This window comes from Dromiciops gliroides, chromosome 3 (assembly GCF_019393635.1).
Source record: "Dromiciops gliroides isolate mDroGli1 chromosome 3, mDroGli1.pri, whole genome shotgun sequence".
NCBI lineage: Eukaryota > Metazoa > Chordata > Mammalia > Microbiotheria > Microbiotheriidae > Dromiciops > Dromiciops gliroides.
This window is the reverse complement of record NC_057863.1, coordinates 255,839,691-255,866,251: the sequence shown is the minus strand read 5'-3', so window position 1 is coordinate 255,866,251 and position 26,561 is coordinate 255,839,691. Positions and strand designations below refer to the sequence as shown.

The 26,561-nt window shown below is 35.0% G+C and overlaps 1 protein-coding gene and 1 non-coding gene across 7 annotated transcripts in view; both read right to left on the bottom strand.

The window, feature by feature from the left end:
* USP25 (ubiquitin specific peptidase 25) overlaps nt 1-26,561 on the bottom strand; it is a 139,867-nt gene that overhangs the window by 79,054 nt on the left and 34,252 nt on the right. For all 6 annotated transcript variants that reach the window (XM_043993152.1, XM_043993153.1, XM_043993154.1 and 3 more), the window contains exons 3-7: nt 23,233-23,395; nt 11,826-11,912; nt 6,677-6,814; nt 4,864-4,940; nt 3,172-3,245 (exon numbers count right to left, since the gene is read on the bottom strand). In XM_043993152.1, coding sequence (XP_043849087.1) covers nt 3,172-3,245; nt 4,864-4,940; nt 6,677-6,793 — 268 coding nt within the window. In that variant the 5' untranslated portion in view covers nt 6,794-6,814; nt 11,826-11,912; nt 23,233-23,395. The remainder of the gene's footprint in view (nt 1-3,171; nt 3,246-4,863; nt 4,941-6,676; nt 6,815-11,825; nt 11,913-23,232; nt 23,396-26,561) is intronic.
* LOC122752369 lies at nt 12,406-12,536 on the bottom strand. Its single transcript, XR_006356121.1, has one exon. It is a non-coding gene; the product is annotated as a small nucleolar RNA SNORA31 (small nucleolar RNA).

The window sequence follows — 26,561 nt, the reverse complement described above, 5'->3', positions numbered from 1 at the left end:
CCAAGCTGGACTCCCTGCATGTTCTTGGGAGCCAAGACAGATGCTAGTCAGTCTGCACCAGACTGAGAAACTGCTTCAACAGCTGGGACTCTTCTAGATAAGCAGACAATCTTAATTTCTCAGTTTAGCAGTTCCCAAGGGAAAAGAATGCTGCTTTTGCCATCTTAATTATTCATGATTTCTCCTCACCTGTCACTCCCATTTAGGCAGAGATTTCTGTTTCTCCTCCTCACTTTGTCATAATTTCATAAATATGCAAGCTTCTGTTTGGATTGTGATTGTGAACTCTTTGCACTTGCTTAGAGTTCCACAAGCATGTTCCTCTGTCTTGTAATAAATCTAGTTTTTCACGTAAGCTTTATGAAGTTGTGATTACCTGTTGACAAGATCAACTTAGGTAGTGACTATGAAGGCAGTGGGAAGGGGACTGTGAGAATTGGAGAGCCACCCCGTGCTGAGAGGGACATTATGAGAACCAGGACTGAAAAGAAAACATGTGACTTAGCATCAGGAAGTTACCACCTGTTAGTTGTGTCAATCAGTGCTACCAACCAATTAGCTTGGAGCTGTGTATGAGGATGGGCCTGCTTCTTGTTTCACAGGGGGCTTCTGGGAGAAGCGGCTGAGGATCTGGGTCTTTTCGTTCAGGGACCAGCTGTTGGCTGAAGGGATACACTCTCAGATAGCTAGATGAAGGCTGTTTTCTCTCTCTCTCTCTCTCTCTCTCTGCTAACCCCTAATATACTTTAATAAATGTTTAATGCCCAAAGACTGGTGCTAAGGCTTCTAATTTAAGGTGACCACACATTAGATTTTTTAGACATCACAGTTAGAATTTTAGACTTTACAGGATGAATGTGAAAGATATGGAGATATTTGGCAAGTGATTCATTATGTGGAGTGTGAGAATGAGGAAGGAGGTTAAGAATCTGAGAGACTAGGAAAATGCTGATGCTTTCAACTAGCTTTTCCAGCTAGTAAAGCTGGAAGAGAGAGGAATTTGGGGAGTAAAGAAAATAAATTTGGATATGTTGAACTGGAGATGACTCTAGTTCATTCTATAATTTTGACTAGGCAACTGGTAATGTGGGACTTGAGTTGAGAAGTACTGTCTATAGAGATCTGTGATTCCTCTACATAAAGATGATAATTAAATTCATGGAAACTGAAAGTCCATTGAGAGCAGAGACTCCAAGACAGAGCCTTGGGGGAATGCAAGGGTATAATATTGCTGAACCAGCAAAAGAGATTGAGAGGTTGTCAGAAAGATAGGAAGAAAACCAGGAGAGAGGAGTATTATGAGAACACAGAAAAGAAAGAGTATCCAGGAAAACAATATAGTGGTCAACTACACAGCAGAAAGATTAATAAAGATAAAGACTAAGAAAAGATCATCATATGTAACAATTAATAAATGATTAGTCATTTGGTAAAGAACAGTCTGAATTAAGTGATCACTTCAGAATCCAGAAAACTGACAAGTGAGATGTGAGAAAGTAGAAGCAAAAAATATAGACATTTTTTTCTAGGAATCTGGCTGAGGAAAGATATATGATTAAAGACTGAGGGGATGGTAGGGTCCTATGAGGGTGGTTAAAGGGTGAGAGGTAGCAATAATGTACTGGATAGAACACTGGTAAAGTCCTCAGCTGAGAGGGTCAAGGGAGATGGAAGTATGTTCTAGAAAAGGAAAAAATAGATTTGGAGTGGGATGTGAGACTAGGTATCAATTATGGAGGTAGAAAAGGATTTCCTTGCTTTAGTGAAGGCCCAGCTAATGAATCTGTTGGACTGTTTGTGTAACTCAGTCTGCATTGTTGTGGTTACTTCTTCTACTTCTATTTCTTACATAAATAGAAGCTGAGGAGACAGGTGGCAGAGGTAACCAAAGCTGAGGAGGGCAAGGGGGTGAAGACTTTCAAAGTATGAAGTTGAATAGGTTAACTATAGGGTTGAGATTGGAAAGGGAGATAAGTAAAGCCAGAGTAGGAGTAATAGTCCAAAGAAGCAATGAAGTATGGAAGGATTAGAGGTTAAAGTGAGGGAGAATAGGTTTTAGAACACTTATTAGTTTAGGCATCTGTAAAATGGGGTTAATAATAGCACCTGCCTTGTAGGGTTGTTGGGAGGAACAAATGAGATAACATGTTAAGAATTGTACAAATCTTATGGTATGAAATAAGTGTTAGCTATTAATATATATTTACTCATCATCTTCATAATATAGTCTGTAAATTTCTTGGTTAGATAAAGTATTAGGAACTGTCTAAATTTTCCTATTTTTTTTTTCATTTCAATCCAATTTGTACTTTGTGTGGCATGATGAAAAGAAAAGGGCCTGGCGGTTAAGAAAGCTGGGTGCAAACAATGGGGCACTGTACCATGTTATGAAAATGCTTGTTTTATTCCACAAATTAAAAACCAAAAACCAAAACAAAACAATGGGGCAGTGGGCATGCCACGTCATGGTTTGGGGCTTCAATTTCCTTACCTCTTAAATGAGAAAGTTCAACTAAAAGATTGTGACGAACCATTCTAGCTCTAAGGCTAAGATTATAAACATGTAAACATGGGGTATAAATAAAGCAACTTTAATGTGACTAAAATATAATCAACTACTTTCAATACTTTGACTCAGAATACTGAGAGATTTAGTGCTGGAGAGAGAGAATGGCTTCAAAAGCTTCATTATTTGTTTCTTATTTAAATTTAAGAACAGATTTTATAAACTATTTCGTTCTTCCTGTTCTCTCTTGTTAATCACATCATTGACCACAGAGTATGTGTTAAGATAAAGGAAAAAACTGCAATTCTTCAAACATCAGTCAATAAGAAGGTAGTAATAAGAACCATATCATCTTTTTCATTTACACAAATTCTAAAATTTTTATATATGTAAACAGTCAAGGAGTTAACAGTAACAGGGAACTGTTGAAGAGTAAGTGAAATCAAATATAAGTTTTAGTATGTGTAATAAACTGCTACACTTTCAAAAGTATATGAACTGGGGCAGATAAGTGGTGCAGTGGATAAAAGCACCTGGCGCTGGATTCAGGAGGACCCGAATTCAAATTTAACCTCAGATTTGACACTCGCTAGCCATGTGACCCTGGGAAAGTCACTTAATTAACCCTCGTTGCCCTGCCAAAAAAAAAAGTATATGAACTATACCTTCAAGCACTCCCACAGCTAGGAACCTTCCATAGAACAATTCAAGCATTGGGTTCTTTGGTTTCTCTCCATCCCTGAAAAACATTTTTTAATATATAAATGTAGTTACAACTTTTGGATTTATAGATAGTGATTAAACAAAAACATTAAAAGAACACTATATTGGAAAAAAAAAACCTATGCTGTGACTTAAAGTAAAATGAAAACAATAGATTTCATACCCTGTTACACAGGATATTTTTAAATTTCCTATTTTATATTGGGAGTTTTTAAACCTCAGGTCCATGAACTTTTAAAAAATATGTATTTTGATAAATGTATTTAAATATAATGGATTTAGGGGCAGCTAGATGGCTCAGTGGATAAAGCACCTGCCCTGGATTCAGGAGCACCTGAGTTCAAATCCAGCCTCAGACACTTGGCACTTATTAGCTGTGTGACCCTGGGCAAGTCACTTAACCCCAGTTGCCTCACCAAAAAAAAAATAAATAAATATAATGGATTTTCTTAGTTGTAATCCCACTTATTTTATTTTATGCATTTAAGATATTCTTATGAGAAAAAATCCACAGGCTTCACCAGTCTGACAAAGACGTTCATGACACAAAAATGGTTAAAGAATCTCCATTTTAGATTATACCACTACATATTTGACTAGTTCTGTAAATAATACTGACTGAATCAGAATAAATGAACACAAATGCTTTCAGATTTTATTTTCAGACTTTTTGCATTATTCAGTACTACAGACCCAGTTAATTTATCTCTTATATGAGTAGGCTATTTGAAGGAAATGAAGTTAGAGCATTAATGAACACAAATGTTTAATACCTACTGCAGTTTAGAAAGAACTTTCAATGTCTCAGTTAAATTTTAGCTACCTTAATGTTATTTATTTCATAAAAATCTTTAGGTATAAACTAACAACAAACATGAGTGGCCATGCCCACCAGCTCTTATGGGTATTTATTTCTTTATTTCAATAACAGTTTTAATCTTGTCAAAGATAAAAGAAATGAATTTATTCTTCACATCAAGGATACAAGTTAAGAATTACATTTCTTGTTCATAAATGTGGGCAAAACTATTGATAAGAGGGGCAGCTAGGTGGCGCAGTGGAAAGAGCACCGGCCCTGGATTCAGGAGGACCTGAGTTAAAATCTGACTTCAGACACTTGACACTTACTAGCTGTGTGACCCAACTGCCTCACCAAAAAAACCCCAAAACAAAACAAAAAACTATTGATAAGAAAAGTTTTTTTTTTGTTTGTTTGTTTGTTTGGTTTTTGGTAAAGATATGGGTTGGTTCTAGGATTTCATAGGTTCAGAGAATTTCCTGATGTGGAAACTATCTCCATTGATGGGGGCCAGTAATTTATCTGTAACTTAAAGTCTTAAGAGATTTATCTGGTGCACTAGCATTCAAATGACTTGTTAGTTAATGATCCAAAGGTTGGTCTTCTATCTACGGTGCTACACTAACTTTCCAATTATGTGATAAATATGTTAATTTTAGATACTGCAGTTTCCTAACCTGTATTTAGTCTTAAATGGCTGATTGTATGAGAGACTGGTAAAATATACATGAGCCCTGAATAACAAAGCACCACATCTATGTCATACCTCCCTTTTAAGAAGAATAGAACTAAAGAAAATATAAATTATGAACACTAATTTAATGAGGAAACTTACCTTTCTTCTTCAGCTTTCATTTGGAAGGCATCTTCTAACCAATCTAATAATTTGTGTGTGAATTCACTCACATCTTGCTGTATTAAAAAAAATCATAATATTTTCCTACTAAATTTTTTAAAAATATCACATTCTAAAAATAACTTCTGTAAAGAATCCAAACACCATGTTCAAAAGAATTTTACACTAAATATTACAAGTTTTATAAATATAATAGAAATATATGAAAATGATTTTATATGACAACCAGGTAATATGTTTAACATTCCAACTCTATAATATATACCTTACATTAAGAAAAATCCAATATTAACAAAACCCCAAACTTCAAAAATCATTAAAAGGATTCTTCATAAGACAGGCAATGTGTTTAATTTTTAAAATCAAATTACACTTGAATTTTCCTAAACATATCTATACGTTGGTATATGAAACAATTAATTATTCAATAAAACAAAAATTCCACAAATTATTTTCATCTCCCAAGTGAGACGAGCCAAAACTTATTGGAAAACTCTACATATAGGGTTATATTAAACCTAGTTGTAACTTTATGGCATGAGTGAAAGTAGAATGGACTGAAGACTCTTCTTATCACAATATTCTCATACTTCCATGATTTTGAGGTCAGGAATGACATTAAGATTTAACTATAGCCACTACTTATTTTGCTTATTTTAATAATTACAGCTTGGTTGAGTTGTCAAAACTAACTGCTATTTAGTAAAGTAATTTTTATTTCTTGAAAATTTGTTGTCGCAGGCCAGTAAAAGGTGTCTGTAATTCCAGGAGTTGGTGTCTGAAAACTGCTGAAATAAAAGATATGACGAGTAGTCATGTAATTCCCTAAACAAATCTGAATGGACATATATTCTATATTAAAGAACCTGAGGGGTAGAGTTGGGGGAAAATCATAGAAAAGAGGGGGTGTGTATTTATTCTTTTAGGAGGACCTATTTTTTTTTCAAATATTATTTTTAGAAACAAGAAATAGAAAAATAAAAATACTGCAACTCTTTTGCTCTGCTAATTGATATGGCTATCACTGGTATTTAAAATTTTAAACTCTTGCTCCCCTGAGAATGACTCTACTCTGAGGCCTACTTGATGATTGGTGAGTTCCTGTGGAAGGGAGAGGCAGATAACAGGAATATGATATGAGTAGCCCTACCATGTTGCTTACTCTTTGGTGGGCTCTACCTCCACAGTGATACTATGCCCCACCTCCCTGCCCCCAGTTCTTCCTTAGGTTGGGTCTCCTCCATTAGAATATAAACTCCTAGAGAATAGGAGTTGCTTTGCTTCCTCATTTTTATATCCACAGTTATTAACACAATACATTTTTTTCAGTTTGAATAATAATTAATGTTGAGAACCAATATAATATTTTCTAGCTAGATGTGTATGCATATATATCATCTATTTGGAAAATTGTGTTTGTGTGTGTGTGTGTGTGTGTGTGTGTGTGTGTAAACATCAGTCAGAGACTCATGAAAAAAGGGGCAAAATTTTAAACAAAATACTATAACATGATTTTCCTTTGATAGATCACTCGGGGTAGGTGCATGTTTTGTGTACACTGTATGCAGTGTGTGTGTGTGTGTGTGTGTGTGTGTGTGAGAGAGAGAGAGAGAGAGATAGAGAAACAAGTCAACAAGAATTCATTAAGTTTTTACTATGTGCTAGGCACTGTGCTCAGTACTAGAGATATAAAGAAAGGCAAAAAAAAAAAAAAGTCTTTGCAATCTAGACACTTACAGCCTAATCGGATTAAATGTTATTAGCCATAAATGAATATCCCTCTAAATGCTACCTGTTGTGAGCCATTGGATTTGAAAGCATCTTTAAGAATATCAACTGCTTTTGAAGGATCAACATATTTTCTTTTAGAACCAACAAGAAGTGCAAACAGATGCCGCAGCTCACGCATAAAAGGCAAATTCCGATGTTCCTAAATTAAAAAATAAAAAAGATTAATAAAAATTGCATTCCCATGAGATAATCATTCTGCACTTAGTTAAGAATATACTGGCTAAACAAGTGGGTGGTATGTCAGGCATCCACCCATTATATGCAAATAAGAAAAAGCTGGTCTAAGAGCATTTAGGGCATCCAAGAAAAAGTCATATAGATCAGCAATTACCATTATTGTCAGAAATTGAGTGCTCCTTCTTACATGAAGGCAGATGCTACTTCCTACATAAAGCCTTCCTTCATTCCCAATCCTCTTCTTACCCTGTAGCCTTCCCTGATTTCTCTTAATTCCAATCTCTCATAATTCCCTGAATGTTTTCCTGTATCTTTTTTTTTTTTGGAAGACTTTAACTCTTGGGCATAGGGAATTCCCAAAAGGAAATTCAATTACCTAATGGTAAAGATCAGTATATTTGCTAAAATGTATATCCTACCTTACATTATAATTTTTTTGTGTTCCTGTTTTATGTCACACATTAAGCTTAGTTTCCCTTAGGAGAAGTACTGTGTGTTCCTTCCACTTTGCAACCCTTGCCCCTAGTGATATCTAGTCATTGACTGACTGATAGATAGATAGGTAGATAGATAGATAGATGGATGGATGGATGGATGGATGGATGGATGGATGGATGGAGGAGAAAGAGACAGAGACTGATTGGTTGATTTTAATAATCTGTGGATTTCACTGGTGCGGAAAGTGTATATGCTGACATGAAAGGCAACCCAACAACCACCTTAGCAGATAATCATGAACTGCTATGGCTAAAAATTCCTCCACCTGGTAACTAACTTTGTGTTTTGGTGATAGTTTACATATATAGTAGGTACTGTAAGATTTATCTGACTGAAATGATTCACCCACACTATTGTCTTCCCCATTTCTCTCTGCCTAACCAAAAACCTATACAGTGAACGATACTGAAAGTCTTTTGAATTCAGGGTTCTAAAGTTCTGTAACTGATCATGCTGGTACCACACAGGAGATGCCAAAACAACCACTGTGCTTAAGGCCACAAAGCAGAGTGATTAGAAGACTGGCCTTAGAGTCAGGAATACCTGTTTCTGACCCATGCTAGCTGTGTGACTGTGGGCAAGGCATATGAGCATTTGTTCTAACAATTCCCCAAGCTGATCAGTTATGGAAGGGCTGGCAATCCGCAGTGATGGAAACATTTCTATGTTGGCAGCTGCACGCCCACACTGATAAATGACTAATACAAAAAGACTCTCATACTTCCTGGTCTGTTTTGTGTGGAGGAACTGAAAGAAGCACTGATTCCCACCAGAACTAGACCATGAGGAGCACAGATTTAGCGCTGAAGGGGCCATAGAAGCCACTGAGTTCAACCCATCTTATTTTTACAGATCAAGAAACTGAGAGACAGAACAACTAAGTGATTTGCCATGGGGTGCTCAATAAGTATTTGAGGCAGGATTTGAAATTGGGTCTTTTTGATTGCAAGTCTAGTAGTGCTGTTTCCAGCTACACTAGTCAGAGCAGAATCTATGTGTCCCTGACACTTTTTTGCATAAGCAAACTTATACACAACTTATTTTATAATTTATATAGATTAAATCAATCCCTGACTCTTCCACGATACCACTCAAAACATTTTATGACTAGTGCATTCCAGTTCTAATTTTCTAAGGAGGAAAATCCTATTTAAATAATCAATTCTGCCTACTAGTTAAAATTATCTGAGAAAATAGCTGTGTTCATCTTTTATATCCAAAATTTGTAGAATTCCTATTTGCCTTTCAAAACTGATTTTTCGTTTTATTTTTTAACTGATTATAAAACTATCATCTTACATGGTAATACAAAGTGCACTTTACACTTGAGCACTTTAGGGTTACTGAAACTTATATATGCAAGGATTCCTCAGTTAGATCTAAGTTCATTATTAAATATAATTGGAAACTAACATGTCATTTTAATATCCCCTAAAAGTATTTCATCAGGAACACCTTAACTAGATGCCATAACAATCAATGATCACTTCTATGTATCAAACCTAAATATTTGTTTCACAGTGTTTTATCTTATAGTGTTCAATAGTTAACATGTTAAACTAAAATGATATCCTGTATCCAAGAGAGTTTTATAAAATCAAGCACGATGGTACAAAAGCCATTCCTCAAGAATAGCAGTAATTGGGGGCGGCTAGGTGGCGCAGTGGATAAAGCACCAGCCCTGGATTCAGGAGTACCTGAGTTCAAATCCAGCCTCAGACACTTGACACTTACTAGCTGTGTGACCCTGGGCAAATCACTTAACCCCTACTGCCCTGCCCCCCCCCCAAAAAAAAAGAATAGCAGTAATTTTCATGCCTTTTATAAGAAAAAAAAGGTAGATATTTGTTATCTAAAAAATAATTTTAAAAAACCCAGGAAAACAGAATTGAAAATAATGCTAAATATAGTATGTAGGTTAGTATTAAAGGTTTTTTAAAGTTACTTTATTTAAAAAAAATTTTTTAAATAGTCTTCTACCACAGTACAGGAGAGTGTAAAATATGATGGAAAATGTGCTTTTGGATCATTTAAGACTTCTAGAAAATGTGAAAGTCACAAGCCTATGCAACTTTTAAGCTTCAAGAGGCAAGTTGGAATTCAGTGGACACCGCACCAAAAAACAAAAACATAGAATAAGTTATATTTTAAGGGATAAGGAATGATTCGGTGGAGATGTGCCAATAATTTCTGAATCAAATATTTAAGCTCAGTCGGATCACAGAGTAGTCAGAACAAATCATAAGAAGAGACAAAAATGTGACAACAGCAGTTCAAAGCCAAACTATTTTGTTTACAAATACAAAAATGGAAAATGAAAAGCTAGATTCTATCACCTTTTGTTAAAAATGACTGATGCAGGGGCAGCTAGGTGGCACAGTGGATAGAGCACTGGCCCTGGATTCAGGAGGACCTGAGTTCAAATCCGACCTCAGACCCTTGACACTTACTAGCTGTGTGACCCTGGGCAAGTCACTTAACCCCAATTGCCTCACCAAAAAAAAACAAAACAACAACAAAAAAATAACTGATGCAGAAATCAGCAAAACAAGACAAAAACACCCTAGATAAAGCCTCTCCCAGCAAAGAATTTCTCTCCCAAGTAAAACTGCAGACAAGGACTGTGCCAATTTAAAGTAAAAGTCAACCTCCCATTATTTTAATAAAAAAATTATAATCATACAAAGACTTAAAAAGTAATACTTTAAAAACTTCTACATTTCAGTCCTAGAAAAATGTAATATTAATGGGAAAGTTTAGATTGAATAACAAGTTTGGGAGATTACAAGTTAAGTCTCTGAGATGCAATTAAATGGAAATGCCACCTAAATAGTAAGTGAAAATGGAGATCAGGTGAGAGAATACAGTATTTTCCGATGATAGGCAATTCAACTACACTCTCACCTGGAATGATAGCACTCTTGCCCAGCACTGACCATAGCTTTTACCTCCTTCTCTCTTTGTGGTGTCCACTGTTAAACTGAGTCAAATAAGTCATGATAAGGATTCTCCCCTGGAACACAGTCCAGCCCATGAAAATTCCTGGGGTTTTCTATTCCTCTAAGTTGTCGATTCTTTAACCTTTCATATCTTTATTAATCTCCTCCCACCATATCTCCAGTCTCTGGGCATATTCACACCACTGGCCACACATTTCAAGTCAGGTCAAGATAGATCAATAAGCATTTAAGTAAGCTCTTATCATATTCCATACACTATACCAAAGAGCTCACAGTCTAATAAAAAAGATATCATGTAAAGAACTATGTTCAAACAAGATATATACAGAATAAATTGGATAATCTGAGAGGGAAGGTACTAACAATATGGGAGATTAGAAAATGTGTATAGAAAGTGATGTTTTGCCTGGGACTTGAAGGAAGCCAAGAAAAAAAAAAAAAGAAAAGAAAAAAGGGGGCAGCTAGGTGGCACAGTGGATAAAGCACCGGCTCTGGATTAAGAAGGACCTGAGTTTAAATCCAGCCTCAGACACTTGACACTTACTAGCTGTGTGACCCTGGGCAAGTCACTTAACCCTCTTTGATGTGGAGGGGTGGGGTGGGGGAGAGAAGGAATCCAAGAACCTGAGATGGAGGAGGAGAATTCCAGGAAAGAGGGAAAGACAGAGAAAAGAAATGGAACTGGAAAATGGAATATCTTTGCAAGGAAAAGCAGGGAGGCCATTGTTCCTAAATCTTAGAGTATGTGTTGGGAGACTAATGAATAGGATTCAAAAGATAAGAAGGAGCCAACTTTAAAGGACTTTAAAAGACAAGGTAATAGAGAACCAATTATTTTACATGGGGTGTGAGCTGGTCAGGACTGCAAGATGGATGGGAGCAGGGAGAACAACATCCCAGGAGAAGCTCTTTGGTTTGCTCCACCAGAACAAGACTATAGCGGGTGCCTCCTGTTACTTTAGACTCTGCTGGCACTTTTGTGATGGAAGAAATCCAGTGTGTGTGCTGGCCAACCAATTCTTCCTCCTGGCGAAACAACTGGACACACAGCTTGGCAGAGGAAGCAGGAGTCTATTGTTTGTTTTGCAGATCAGTGTAGGAAACTTGTTTCCAGAGGTCAACCCCCTTTTCAACTCTTTATCTACCCCAGTGTGGCCACTAGGATGAATCTAGGAAGAATTTCCCCTTAAAGTCTTTCCAAATAAGGAAGTAATGTCATTTCTTGCTAAATAGAAGCAGTAAAGGCATTAGTGATGACTGAAATGATATTGATCTTATGACTAGAAGATATGAGCTATAAATATGTGCACATCCATGCAACAAGCTGCAAAAAATGTCTCAGCCTCCATGTACTACTCAACCTGCTTAGTCATCTAATGAGAAGGAATTCAAAGCTAGGCAATTGACAATGTAAGATTAATAATTTACACATTGATTTTGGACCCTAACTCATGAGTATGAAGTGACTACAACTGTTTAGATAAGCACTAAGGGAAAGTATTTACATAATTTTACCTTTTGGTTTCGGGGTAAATCTTGAGCACTTGCAGGAGGATTGTAATTCAGTACTAATCTTCGAAACTCCAGAAGATTAAATAATGACTGAAAAGAAATAAAATATTTAACACTTTTAAGGGAGGAAAACCAAAACCACTAACACAGGTTAAAAATTAGGATTCTTTTTTTTTCCAGACATAAAACTCAGTTTTATTTATAGGATTTAACACTTGAGCTTCTTTTTAAAAAATCAGTCTGGGACTTCCAGGTACCATTGACCTTTACCTTTAGGTGGGAGGCTTGTTACTGCAAGCTAATACTGCTAGACTTGGAAATGAGTTCAGACCTCAGACCTTAAGAGTCATACTTCTGCCCCATATCATTAAAATGGTCACATCCTGCAACAATTACTACTTCAGAATCTGACCAATATTATTTAAAAATTCTAAATCATCTATCCGAAACCAATCTTATAGGACTTGCTCAACCTCAAAAAGTCTAGCAAATTGGCAGAGCTAGGATACTTTTGTCATGCTTCTGTTCCAAAATGCCTCCCCAAAATAAAAATTATAAAAGGACTTTAAAAATATTCACATAAAGATGTATTCCCCTATTCAATCTATACTGCCAAAATCAGGCAGAAAGAAAGCGCGAGGAAAATTTTTCTTGCATCTTAGTGGAAACCTTAAAAGCAGACATAACTGCTCCAGGTCTGTCAAAGAGATGCATTAGGATTCATTCTTTTATTATTATTATTATTTTTTTTTTTTGCGGGGCAATGGGGCTTAAGTGACTTGCCCAGGGTCACACAGCTAATAAGTGTCAAGTGTCTGAGGCTGGATTTGAACTCAGGTACTCCTGAATCCAGGGCCAGTGCTTTATCCACTTTATCCACTGTGCCGCCCCGGATTCATTCTTTTTTTTTTTTTTTTTAAGTGAGGCAATTGGGGTTAAGTGACTTGCCCAGGGTCACACAGCTAGTAAGTGTTAAGTGTCTGAGGCCGGATTCGAACTCAGGTATTCCTGACTCCAGGGTCAGTGCTCTATCCACAGCGCCACCTAGCTGCCCCCCCCATTCGTTCTTAATGATGTATTTTCTAGTCCAATAGTCAACAAGTATATATTAAGTATTGTGTTCTAGACACTATGCCAAAACACTGGGGACACAAATCAAGGCAAAAAAAAAAATAAAATAAAATAAAAGTCCTTGTTCTCAAAAAGTTCAGTTTACTGGGGGAAACAAAATGTACAAACTGTGTACAAATAAGATATATACATAATAAATTAGAGATAATACAAGAGGGAAAATTGTGAAATTCTTCTTGTGGCAGGTACAATGTTACCTGGGACTTGAAGGAAGTCAGGACACAGAGATGATGAGGGAGAGATTCCAGGCACGGAGGAAAGCAAATGAGAAGTCATGGAGCTGAGAGGTGTTCTTGTATAAGAAGGCTACTATTGTATTTTTAAAATGTTAATTCTTCATCTGGTTTAGGAATTGTTAGGTGGAGTCTATCATATAGGCAATATGATAGAACATACTTAACTTTGCATTTGTTGCCCTACCTGGTTTCAACTCCACAATATGCTCCTCCCAAGATAAGCAAATCACTTCTTAACTCACCACCAAGAGGTTAACTCAAGACTTGAGCCTGTTTGGAGGGCTGAGAACCAAACTTCTCCCAATGCCTTCCTTTATAGGGGGCAGAAACCGTACTCTCAGATTACTCCATTTTGCTGCTGCTGTCCTACCTGGTTTCAGATCCACAGAACAAGAAACAAGATGCCTGCACACTGAGGACACCCTGGTGTCCTCCCCACTCCTAATCCCCTTCCCTACCTTTTTTGCCTCTTTTTTATTTGTCACCCCTGTAAGATTGAAAGCTCCTTGCAGGCAGGGACTATGTTTCTTTTTATTAATTGTATCCCCAGTCTTTTGCATAGTGCCTGATAAATCCTAGGTGCTTAATGTTTATGGGATTGGAACTTTTTTTTTCTCTTTTTCTGCAAAAAGACTATTAGCATTATTTTAAATTATCTTAACTAGTAAAAATATTTATTATTGTGCCATGGAAAGATACAAATTGGGGGCAGCTAGGTGGAGCAGTGGATAAAGTACCAGCCCTGGATTCAGGAGGACCTGAGTTCAAATCTGCCCTCAAACACTACTTGACACTTATTAGCTGTGTGACCCTGGGCAAGTCACTTAACCCCCATTGCCTGCCAAAAATAAAAAAAAGAGATACAAATCTATATACAAAAAAATTATACACCAGGATTATATAACTTAAATTTTTAAAAGGAAGGTACATGGGAGCAGCTAGGTGGCGCAGTGAATAAAGCACCTGCCCTGGATTCAGGAGGACCCGAGTTCAAATCTGACCTCAAACACTTGACACTTACTAGCTGTGTGGCCTTGGGTAAGTCACTTAACACTCATTGCCCCGGCCCCCCCCCCAAAGAAGGTTTAAATGTCAGAATAGCCATGTACCATCTGATATAACCATAGAAATACAGAACCAAGAAGACTAAGGTAAAACACTAATTTTTAGCATATTTGGGATGAAGGCCACAACCTATGTTAGCAAAAATTATGATTTAAATACATTTTTAAAAAACGTTAAGTTCCTACTCAACAGACGGTTTACACAGGTTTACATTACCAATACAACTCCTCCTGGGAGAAAGGCAACATAACTCCTATAAAGGAAAATTGTGCTTGACAAAACCAAAGTTTACTGAGGGGACAAACAAGCATGAATATAAAGAAAATTCATGACTATGAGTTAGATTTAAAAACAAAAAAAATTGACAAGGTTTTCCTAAACTCTTTATATTTTGATTTGCTTGCTAAATCTTTTCTTCACATGATAAATATAAAGATTACTTTAAATTAATAGTCTATATTAATTATTTTATTGCAGTTTTTCTTCTGTAAAAACTGGGGCACTAATTCACTTTTTAAAAAATTATTATTTTTAAATTTTTTGGGGGTTGGGCATAGGGTTAAGTGACTTGTCCAAGGTCACACAGCTAGTAAGTGTCAAGTGTCTGAGGCCAGATTTGAACTCAGGTCCTCCTGACTCCAGGGCCGGTGCTTTATCCACTGTGCCACCTAGCTACCCCACTAATTCACTTTTGGTAAAACTGCTATCTAAGCTAACCATCTGGGAGAGCAATGCGAAATTATGCTTAAAGACTTATTAAACTGCCTATACCCTTTGACCCAGCAATACCACATATTAAGTCTGTTTCCAAAGATGATTAGAGAAAAAGGAAAATAACCTATATGTTCTTTTTTTTCTTTTTTATATAAAATTTTGAATTTCAAATTTTCTCCCTCTCCCTCACCTCCCCTACAAGTTGATAAGAAATTTTATATCGATTATATATGTACAATCATGTGAAACATATTCATATTATGTTGTGAAAGAAGAAACAGAACAAAAGGAAGAAAAAACATGTAAAGAGAGTGAAATATTACACTTCAATCTGTATTGACTATCAGTTCTTTCTCTGGGTGTGGATAACATTTTCCATAATTGAATCTTTTGGAACTGCCTTGGATCATTGTATTGCTGAGAAGAGCTAAGTCAATCACAGTTAATCATTGCACAATGTTGCAGATACTGTGTACAACGTTCTCATGGTTCTGCTCTTCTGCTCATTTTACTTTGTATCACTGCATGTAAGACCAGGTTTTTTTTTAAATCCTCTTATACTACAATAGTATTCCAATACATCCATATATCACAAGTTCTTTAGCTATTCCTCAGTTGATAGGCATCCACCGTGATGTTTAAAATCTAGTGTGTGGTGGCCTGACCTGACCCCAGTGTGGGGGAGAAATTAGCTAGGATTTACCGATAAATTCGGCAACAATTTAGGTTTTTAAGCATTTATTAAAGAGTAAAGATAACACATGGAGTACAGCCTATCTGCTCTCCTCTCTCTCTGCCACCAACCTGAAGTCCCAGATTGAAAAAGGGTGATCTTCAGTGGCTTCTCCCAGAAGCCCTCTGTAAAACAGGTAGTAGGGCTGGTCTCCACACACAGCTCCAAGCTAATTGGCTGGTAGCATTGATTGACATGACTTACAGGTGGTTCTATAGATCTAACTTCTGGATGCCAAGCAGCTTCCGGATGCTTGGTCACATGCTTTCTTTTCAGGGGGTTGTCACCCTGGTTCTCACAATGTCTTTATCACCAGGGGTAGCACCCTGATTCTCACACTCCTCAATTTCTAATTCTTTGTCACCACAAAAGGAGCTACTTTAAATATTTTTGTACACAGAGGTCCTTTTCCCATTTTTTTTTATGATCTCTTTAGGATGCAGACCTAGTAGTGGTATTGCTGGATCAAAGGTTGATTGCCCTTTTGACATGGCTCCAAAATCCTCTATGGAATGGCTGGATCAGTTCACAACTCTACCTAGAAAGCATTAGTGTCCCAATTTTCCCACATCCTCTCAAACATTTATCATTGGTCTTTTCTGTCCTATTAGCCAATCTCATAGGTATAGATGGTACCTCAGAGTTCTTTCAATTTGCATTTCTCTAATCAGTAGTGATTTAGAGCATTTTTTTTCATATAACTAGGTAGCTTTGATTTCTTCATCTGAAAACTGACTGTTCATATTCTTTGACCATTTATCAATTGGTTAATGATGTCTATTCTAAAAATATGACTTGGTTCTCTATATATTTGAGAAATTAGGCCTTTATCAGAGACATCTGATGTAAAAATTGTTTCACAGCTTTTTGCTTTCCTTTTAATCTTGATTACATTGGTTTTGATTGTGCAAAACCTTTTTAATTTAATATAATCAAAACTATAAATTCTTCCCTTGTTTATAGATTTGACAGGTAAACTATTCCTTGTTCTCATGATTTGCTTATGGCATTACCCTTGATATGAAAATAATGTACCCATTTTGATCTTATCTTGGTTTATGGTGTAAGATGTTGGTCTATACCTAGTTTCTGTAATATTGTTTTCCAGTTTTTCCTAGCAGTTTTTATCAAATAGTGAATTTCTGTCCCCAAAGCTAGGGTCTTTGGGTTTATCAAACACTACATTACTATTGCCATTTAGTATTATGTCTTTTATACCTAATCTATTTCACTGTTCTACCACTCTATTTCTTAGCCAGTACCAGATGTTTTTCATGACTGCAGCTTTATAATATAGTTTGAGATCTGGTATGACTTTGTTCTTCCAGATTAATATTTTTTTGTTTGTTTTTTTATTTTATCTAGTTCTATAAAACTTTTTGGGGTAGAATGACTGGTATGGAACTGAGTAAGTAAATTAGTTTAGGCAGAATTGTCATTTTTATTGTACTGGCTCAGCCTAGCCAAGAGCATTTCAAATTTTCTAGATCTGATTTTATTTTGTGAAGTGTTTTGTAATTGTAAGAACCTTTATATTTTAAAATATTTATAATAGCTCTCTTTGTGGTAGCAAAGAACTGGAAATTGTGGGGATGCCTGTCAATTAGAGAATGGCTAAGCAAGGTGTAGTATATGATTATGATAGAATACTACTATGCTATAAGAAATGAGCTTTTTCATTTTAGAAAAGCATGGAAATATTTGCATGAAAAATGAAGAGTAAAATGAGCAGAACCAAGAGAATATGGTAAACAGTAACAGCAATACTGTTTCAAGAACAACTTTGAGCAACTAAGTCATTCATGGTTTTATAATGAATCCTCTTTTTAGATTGTGCTGTGTATAGGAAATTTTTTTTTGGTCTTTATGTATTTAAGTTCAAAATGAATAAAATGATTACTCTTAGCAAAATCTTATTAATGATAAGAGAGCAAGCTGCTAGACAAAATTTAGGTAGAGAAAAATGTAACAATTAACTAGCATAGATACAGGATTAACTTTAATGCATGAGAAAATTTAAAACACATTGATGAAAATTTTTCCTAAAAAATTTATAAGCACAATGAGAGTAAAGATGACAAAATACAGGAGGTCAGTGTTGGAAGACCTGTGGGGAAAAAAAAGCACACATGCATTGTTGTTTGGACTATGAATTAGTCAGAGACTCATATGTCTATACCTATGACACATTGACATACTAGGCACATAACCAAAGGAGTTCCCTAAGAAAAAAAAATCTTCACATACATCAAAATATTTACAAGAGCACTTTTTGTGCTAGCAAAGAATAAGTATAGCCCCATTGATTGATGGATGGCTAAACAAATCCTTTTATACTACTGTTTGATAAACACAAGAACTCCAGCTTCTGGAAATAAGAACTTACTATCTGACAAAAGCTGCTGGGAAAATTGGAAGATAGCATGGCAGAAATTAAGCATAGACTAACATCTTACACCATATACCAAAATAATGTCAAAATGAGGACATGATTTAGACTTAAAGGGTGATACCATAGGTAAATCAGGAGAGGAAGGAATAGTTTGCCTCTCAGATCTAGGGAGAAGAGAAGAATTTATGACCAAACAAGAGATAGAGAATATTATGAAATGCAAAATAGATGATTTTGATTACATTAAATTAAGAAGGTTTTGTACAAACAGAAGCAATGCATCCAAAATTAGAATGGAAGCAGAAAGCTGGGAAACAATTTTTATAGCCTGTGTGATAAAGGCCTCATTTCTTCTTCTTCTTCTTTTTTTTTTTTTTGATGCAATTGGGGTTAATTGACTTGCCTAGGGTCACACAGCTAGTAAGTGTTAAGTGTCTGAGGCCAGATTCGAACTCAGGTCCTCCTGAAGCCAGGGCCGGTGCTCTATCCATTGCGCCACCTAGCTGCCCCAAGGCCTCATTTCTAAAATATATAGGGAACTAAATCGAATTTATAAGAATGCAAGCCATTCCCCAATTGACAAATGGTCAAAAGATATGAACAGGCAGTTTTTCAGATAAAGAAATCAAAGCTCTCTATTGTCATATGAAAAAAATGCTCTAAATCACTATTAAATAGGGAAACACAATTTAAAACAACTATGAGGTACCACCTCACACCTATCTGATTGACTAATATGACAAAAAAAGAAAATAATAAATTTTGGAGAAGCTGTGGAAAAATTGGAACACTAATGCATTGTTGTTGGAGTTGTAAACTGATCCAACCATTCTGGAGAGCAATTTGGAACTATGCCCAAAGGGCTATGGGACTGACTATGTATACACTTTGAGAAATTAGAAGGACCAAGTTTGGCTACCAAAGAAAAGATATAAAAATATCTCCCCATACTAATTTAAAGAGGTGGGGTTCTAGGGTCATGGGCCATTGCATATATCAGATTTTTTCTTTCAATGTGTTGATTGACTTTGCTGAATCTCCCCTACTCTAGACCTTCTTTCTTTTTTTTTTTTTAATTGTTATAAGAGACAGCTAGCTCTCTGGGAGACTGGAGGTGAGGAGGCACATACGGATTGAACTGTAGGTAAGATAAAAACAAAGGATGTCAACAAAAATCTATTTTTTAAATTCTGTAGCATCCCCACCCCAAATTACCAAAAGGAAGACAGATCAAACAGAAAGCAAATAATTAACCTTGAAAACTAAAATACTAAAATGAAATCATAAGGAATACAGCAAAGAGTTTGCCTTGGAAATCAAATGTATTTGATTTCTTTTTGTCAGAAAATTAAAGTTAAGCTACCCAATGAATTATTTTTGCTTTAGCTGGCAGGAAAACTATAGCCCAACTATAAACTGCTTCATAGGATCATAGATTTAGAACTGAAAGGGATTTTAGACATTTATACTAACCCTGTAAATTTATAAATGAGGAAACTGATACCCAGATAAATTAAACAATTTGGCTCAAGTTCACACATAGCAGAACTAGGATTTAAACTGAGGTCCTCTGAGTCCAAGTCTAGCACTTTTCCCATTATGCTTCTGTCAGAGGATTGTTAGCATATATTCCTTAAGTGTCCTTTATATGGTCGTCTAATTTTATCCCTATTATATTGTGTATTATGCTTAATTTTGCAAATCATCTAAAATTCTTTTGAATATAAGTAGTGCATAAATGCTAAATTTCAAATGAGACAATTAATGCAATATACTTTGCAAATTTTAAAGGGCTATATGTCAGATGTTATCATTATTAAATATATACAATCATTTCCAAATGGTGTAAATTGGTTATGCAGCACCATAACGTTAGAGAGTACTTGTTCATTTACTTAACAAACATTTATTAAGTGAATAACTTTGTGCAAGGCACTATGCTAAGGGCTAAGAATGATAGAATGAAAAGCGAAATGGTTTCTGCTCTTAATAAGCTTATATCTTAGTTGAAGGAAAATTTGGGAGACTACAACATGAAGATTGATAAATGTAACATGAAAGGAGAAAATGAATAATGAGGGTAAAGAAAATACCCAAACAAAGTACATTTTTAAAGTCTGAGGACAGAGAAGCCATTTTTAGCTAGAAGGATCAGGCTTAGCAGACAAGACGAGGTGGTACCTGATCTGAGCCATGAAAGAAAAACATTTTTGAAAGAAAAGAGATGAGAACAGAGTGTAGCCCAGGCATGGGAATGGCATTCTTAACTCAAAGAAGTAGGATATCACATGGGTTTCTAAGACACATGTTTTAACAAATCTGAGTTTTAATGAACTGTACCTTTTATAAGTACTAAATTCACTTATTAAAAGAAATTGAAAAAGCTGGAAAAACAAACAAAAAAAAGAAATTGAACACAATAAATGTTAATTCAGAAAATAATGTAGTGTATTTCAGTACAAATGGCTACTGAGTGAAAAATAATTAATTTCTGGTCTTTAGGCAACAAGTGGAAACTTCAGGTTGAATGCTTATATCTGTAAGCTGTCTGATTTCTGCAAATGATTTTATTAGTTGAGGTCACTACACATACATTGTCAATTAGTAAGCAGAATCAAGAAAGCTGCCTTTTTATGGGAAGAATGAGAAAGTATTTCCATTTTAAATAAAAGAAACAGGTCTAGGCTTGAAGTCTTGTTTATTCATCTGTTTTTCCATATGTGATAGACTGTTCTGGGGTTCAAAGCCTTTAACCTCCTATCATCGGATTAAACCTTGGGGCAAACATAGAAACTAAAATTAAGGCTAAATTGGGGAAAATGTACTGTTCATCAAAGGTATGCTTATATGTGTGATTCCATGACAAAGGATTAAGGGATATCTAAATCTGTTAATTTAGTGATAAATTATATAAAAATAAGTCATTACAATAAAAGAAAAACAAATTTCATATTAAATGCTTTGAAAGATTTAAATAATCTAGTGTATATCAGTACAAATGGCTACTGAAAAAAATAATTTCTCTTTTTTTGGCAGCAATTGGAACCTTCAGGTTGAATGCTTTTATCTGTAAGCTGTCTGATTTCTGAAAATGATTAGTTGAGATCACTGCACATACTCTGAAGGTTTATTGAAGATGTTAATGAATATATTTTATTTTGTTCCTGGTTAATGTGCACATCACTATATGTCTTCTCCTACCAAACTGTCAACTCCTCAAGAAAGGGCAATTGGGGTTAAGTGACTTGCCAAGGGTCACACAGCTAGTAAGTATTAAGTGTTTGAGGCCATATTTGAACTCAGGTCCTCCTGAAGCCAGGGCCGGTGCTTCATCCACTGTGCCACCTAGTTGCCCCTAAAGTATTTCTAATGTATAGTTTACATGTTTGAAGGTTATTTGCTGTTCATATTGTATTTCAACTTCCTTTCACTTCTGTGATATTATTAGTGAGTGTGCGATTTCTTGAAGATATTATCCACATCCATTAGCTTAATTTGAATTTGTCTATATCAAAGATTTTAACCTTTTTTTGGTATCATAGACCCCTTTGTCACTGGGTGAAGCCTATGGACCCCATATCGGATTCATTTTTAATGTCTAAAATAACATATCTAATATTATAAAGGAAACTAATTTTGTTGAAATATAGTTATAAAATATTTTTTAAAAAAATTTCACAGACCACAGGTTAAGAAACCCTGGTTTGGATGATTTAGGCTTTATGACTTTGAAACATTAGCACATGATATCAAATCCTTAGCACAGAATAGTACAGTATCTGGCACTAGCTAAAAAGATTAGCAGAAATGGATAAACCTTTTAGCCAATGCAAATAATGTATGGGTAGAAAAATTAGCAAAATAAAAAAGCTGAAATTGCAATGTAAAAGAAAAAATCATTATCAGAATCTAGTATATGTAGTTATGTGCCAACAAAACTGATTTTTTTTTTTGGTGGGGCAATGGGGGTTAAGTGACTTCCCCAGGGTCACACAGCTAATAAGTGTCAAGTGTCTGAGGTTAGATTTGAACTCAGGTACTCCTGAATCCAGGGCCCGTGCTTTATCCACTGCGCCACCTAGCTACCCCCCAAAAATGAATTTTTAGAAGTAGAGAATTACCTATAATATCATCAAATATCAATTAGCAAAATGATAAATAATAATCTTTAAAATCTAGTCTCAGAAAAGGAAATTAAACTTGCAAGAAAGATATTACGAGAGGGAAAAAAAAAATTCAGGTCCTGACAGGTTCACAGGAGAATTCTATCTTTTAAAGAATAATGTATAGCAATATTTTTAAAAATATTTATAAAAATTTAAGAAAAAGCACTCTAACAAATTCCTTTTATGGGATTAATATAGTCCTAATACTTAAAGTAGAGAAGGACAAAACAAAGAGCTATTTGTCAATAGCAATTCAAAACATTTAAATAAAATTGTGTCAAACAAAATGCATGAAATGCAACATTTGCAAAGTAATCAATATAATTAATCATATTAAAAACATCCAGAACAGCACAAATGTCAACAGATACAGAAAAAGCCCTTTGATAAAAATTAATGCTAAAAATTGTTTTCCAGTGTTATAGAAACCCAAGTAAAACAATACTTAGTGACTATATCCATAGAAGGAATAAACAATACAACCTCTAAGGACTCTTCCAACTTTAAGACTGAAAATTTTTTAAAACAATACATATTAATATAGCAAATACTCTCTAAGAAGATGAACATTTCCCTGACACATTCTGGTGAACAATAAATAAGATCTGATGCATAAAAATAATTTCCTAGTTTGAGGCCTTACTCCATGGGAAACTAACCTTAATATACAGGATGATGTATGTCTTCCCAACCTGATACTTTCTTCCCACAGAGAAAATTTGTCCCAAATAGATAAATATACATTAATCTAGTAAAAACAGTTCCTCAATTTCTTTTCTCAAACTTGGAATAAGGGAAAACAACATGCAATGCCCCAAACAGTTTTGAGGAAAGAAAAATCATATTCGTTTGTTTTGATACACATACATTTATAAATTTACATACAAATAATAGAAACTCAATAAATAAGAAACATAAAAGGCCTATCCACATCACTTCTTGCTTTAAACACAATATAAATAAAGATCCTTACCTGAATAACAGCACTAAACCAGCAGGTATTTCCAACATTCTTTAGCCCAACTGGACAGTTATCCTGTCTTTTTCTATCATAAGGGTTTGGAGAATCATTCCATACTTCTGGATGTGTCTTCTTCAAACTTGCTTTATTTTCTGCTATGCTGGCTTCAAGGACTCTTAGAAAGCCAATAAAAAGGAAAGGGAAAATATGTTACCATGTTGTTTAACACAGAAATGTTATAACATATGAGTTTTAGGTATATGAAGAAACACTGTCTCAGTAAACCTAATCAAATAAACTAAGGCTTAACTTTTGAAAAGGAATTCACATAAAACATAACTTCCTTGAATGACATCTTGAATGATGAAAGTTCAAGTGGGACCTGAATGTTAAATTTGCCTAAATTAAAAGGAAAATTCAAATACCTAAGTAGATGAAGAAGAATATGGTTAAGCGTCCTGCACATCAGAGCACCTGAGTTTTAGTCATAGTTTTGTCACTAGTGTATCTATAACCTTGAATGATTCACTTCACCCTGCTGGGCTTTCCTGGCTTCGTTCATACAATGCAAGTTTTAGGAGCAGTATGGATCTAAGTTCAAATCATGGTTCTGACACTTATTACTAAGGAGACCTTAGGCAAGATATTCAACTTCTCTGGGCCTCAGTTTTTTTCATAGGAAAAATCTGAAAGATAACTCTCCTTTTCAGCTCTAAATCTAAATCTCTTAAGTTCCTTCTAGCTTTATGACACCTAAACAAAGGAAAAAAAATACTTATGGCAATGTGCAAATTGCTTGTGACAAAATAAAATAAATTTATTGATATACTCAATAAGCTTTCCAACTTTTTTTTTTTTTAATATACAAGATGGTCTCCTTTCACTGCAGTTACTTGTTTTACACAATCTGGCACTGAGTTCACAAATTTGGACACAATTCTTTAAACCCTTCATCTTAAAATCAAATTTTTATCAAATTGGAAATTAAGCAAAACTTTGACAAACAATCTAAGTTTCCCCAATTTAGCCTTAGTTATATAGCCCCTAGATTTGCCAAAGGTTTAAATCAGATGACTTTCCAAGCCACTGAAACACATTTTCCTCTCTCTTTGGATAGGTTTGACATTTTGTGATGTGGGGCATGTTTCAAAGCTATTTTACAGTATTTTATTTTCATTTCTTAATTTCTGTAGTTCCAGAAAATGTCTTCTTATCATAATAAAAGTGTCAGAGTAGGGGCAGCTAGGTGGCGCAGTGGATAGAGCACCGGCCCTGGAGTCAGGAGTACCTGAGTTCAAATCCAGCCTCAGACACTTAACATTTACTAGCTGTGTGACCCTGGGCAAGTCACTTAACCCCAATTGTCTCACTAAAAAATAAAAAAATAAAAAATAAAAGTATCGAAGTTCATCAATCCCTCAACAGGGCCAAGCCTTCCAGACCCACAGTAATTTTAAAATTCCCAAAACATGATGGGGATAGAGGTAGGCAAAAATGGGTATTTTAAAGTCTGATAAAAATGTTGAGATCTTTCAGGTTTACCTGGAATCCTTCTGATAACAGTTTTGGTATAGCTTTGAATGAAAAAGTTAATTTTAGAATTTCCTCTTTATAATTAACAATACTTCAGTCTTTGTATTGCCTTGACCATGACAAGCATGTTTTCTTCATAATAGGGGTTAGCAAGATACTTTTTAAAAAAAATTCAACTGTGGTTTCAGTTGTTCTTCCAACTTTAAGAAACCTACGTCACACTACAGAGGAATCAATAACGCTTATAGTCCCTAGGTGTCTCTAAATGGTTTTACTTGTTTTCTGAGAATTAATTAGGGTGTTTCATAGTAAAAGTCTGTGAGTCTTGGTATTGTTCTTCATTTTTTAATCATACTTTGTATGCTTCAGTGCCACTGAATCATGTTTTATAGTGAAGCTTGCATGATCCTTGAAATGCTTAACTCCCCTCTCAACATCTACTTTAATATCTTTAACAGTCATTGAAATGTGCTTTTTAATAGCTATAAAATTTGTATGTTTCCTTGGAGTAAAATCCGGTCTTAAAAATAACAGAATTAAAAACATTACAAAAGAAAGCAATTAAATAGATTGATATGGCATAAAATTCACTACTCAGCAGACAAAGAACTTATGTTGGGGAAACAAATCAATTTGCCTCATCTGGTAAATATGATATGTACTGACTAAGAATTGACCACTTCTATCACAAAGTGAAATCATGTAAAAATGATTGCTTGTTCCAAATAATGGGAATATTCCTGTACTCAAGCATATCATCTCTGAAGTAGACATCTGCAAGTGAAAATTGCATTTATTAAAAATAAAACTCATTAGAATACTTTTAAGTGACATAATTTACCAAGAACAGAAAGTACAAATGACTAGTAGTCTTTACTAATTTAAGTACTCTCCCCAATGTAGTATCTTAAATATTCGATTTCAATTCATAGCATAGCTTCTTATACATTTTAAAGAAAAAAGTCCCTACCTTTCATAACTAACAACTTGTTCCACAGAACAAGTGAACTATTCCAAAATATATGTCAATGTTAATTTTCCTTTATTCAATTAGGGAGCATCTCTCCTGTATAGACAACTTTGGGGTCACTAGCAAATGAATACTAAATCCTCCCTCTAGACTAGAAATTTCCCCTATAATAAAATGTAAAATATTGTATGCTCATCTATTACTGTAAGATATTCTATAATCACCCTTAGTTCTCCTAAATATTCTTTATATACTTGGGTTCTGGTAATAAAAACAACCAGAAAACATGCATTTCTAATTCCATTTTTTGGTCTATTATTTATTCTATTTCATTTATTTGAAAAAATCTATACTTTCATTTTAATTTTTTAAACTGAAAAGTCAATATATACCAGAGATATATAATTTTACAATCTATGAGGGACATCCTTTCCTAGGAACAGAGCTAGCAATATAAAAAGCTCCTTGTTTCTTATTAGTCCTTTACTCAATTAAAAGATAAGGAAAAATTAAAATGTTTGCTCAATCATTAAATCTTAAAGTTAGAGCAGCTCTAAAAGGTCATCTAATCCAACCCTTACCTGAATAAATATCCCCATTACATCATACCTAACAAGTAGTCTCCCAGCTACTGCTTAAAAGGCCTCCAGTGGGAGAAAACCCACGACCTTACATGTAGATAGTTCTATTTGTAGATAGTTCTACTTGTTAAGCAGTTCTTCCTCATATCAAAACCTCTATTTGCCTCTTTGCTACTCGGCAGACTGCTCTTAGCTCTGCCTCCTGATGCTAATACTAAGTGTTAAGTTTTTCTTTGGCTTTATTTCCTCATTTTTTT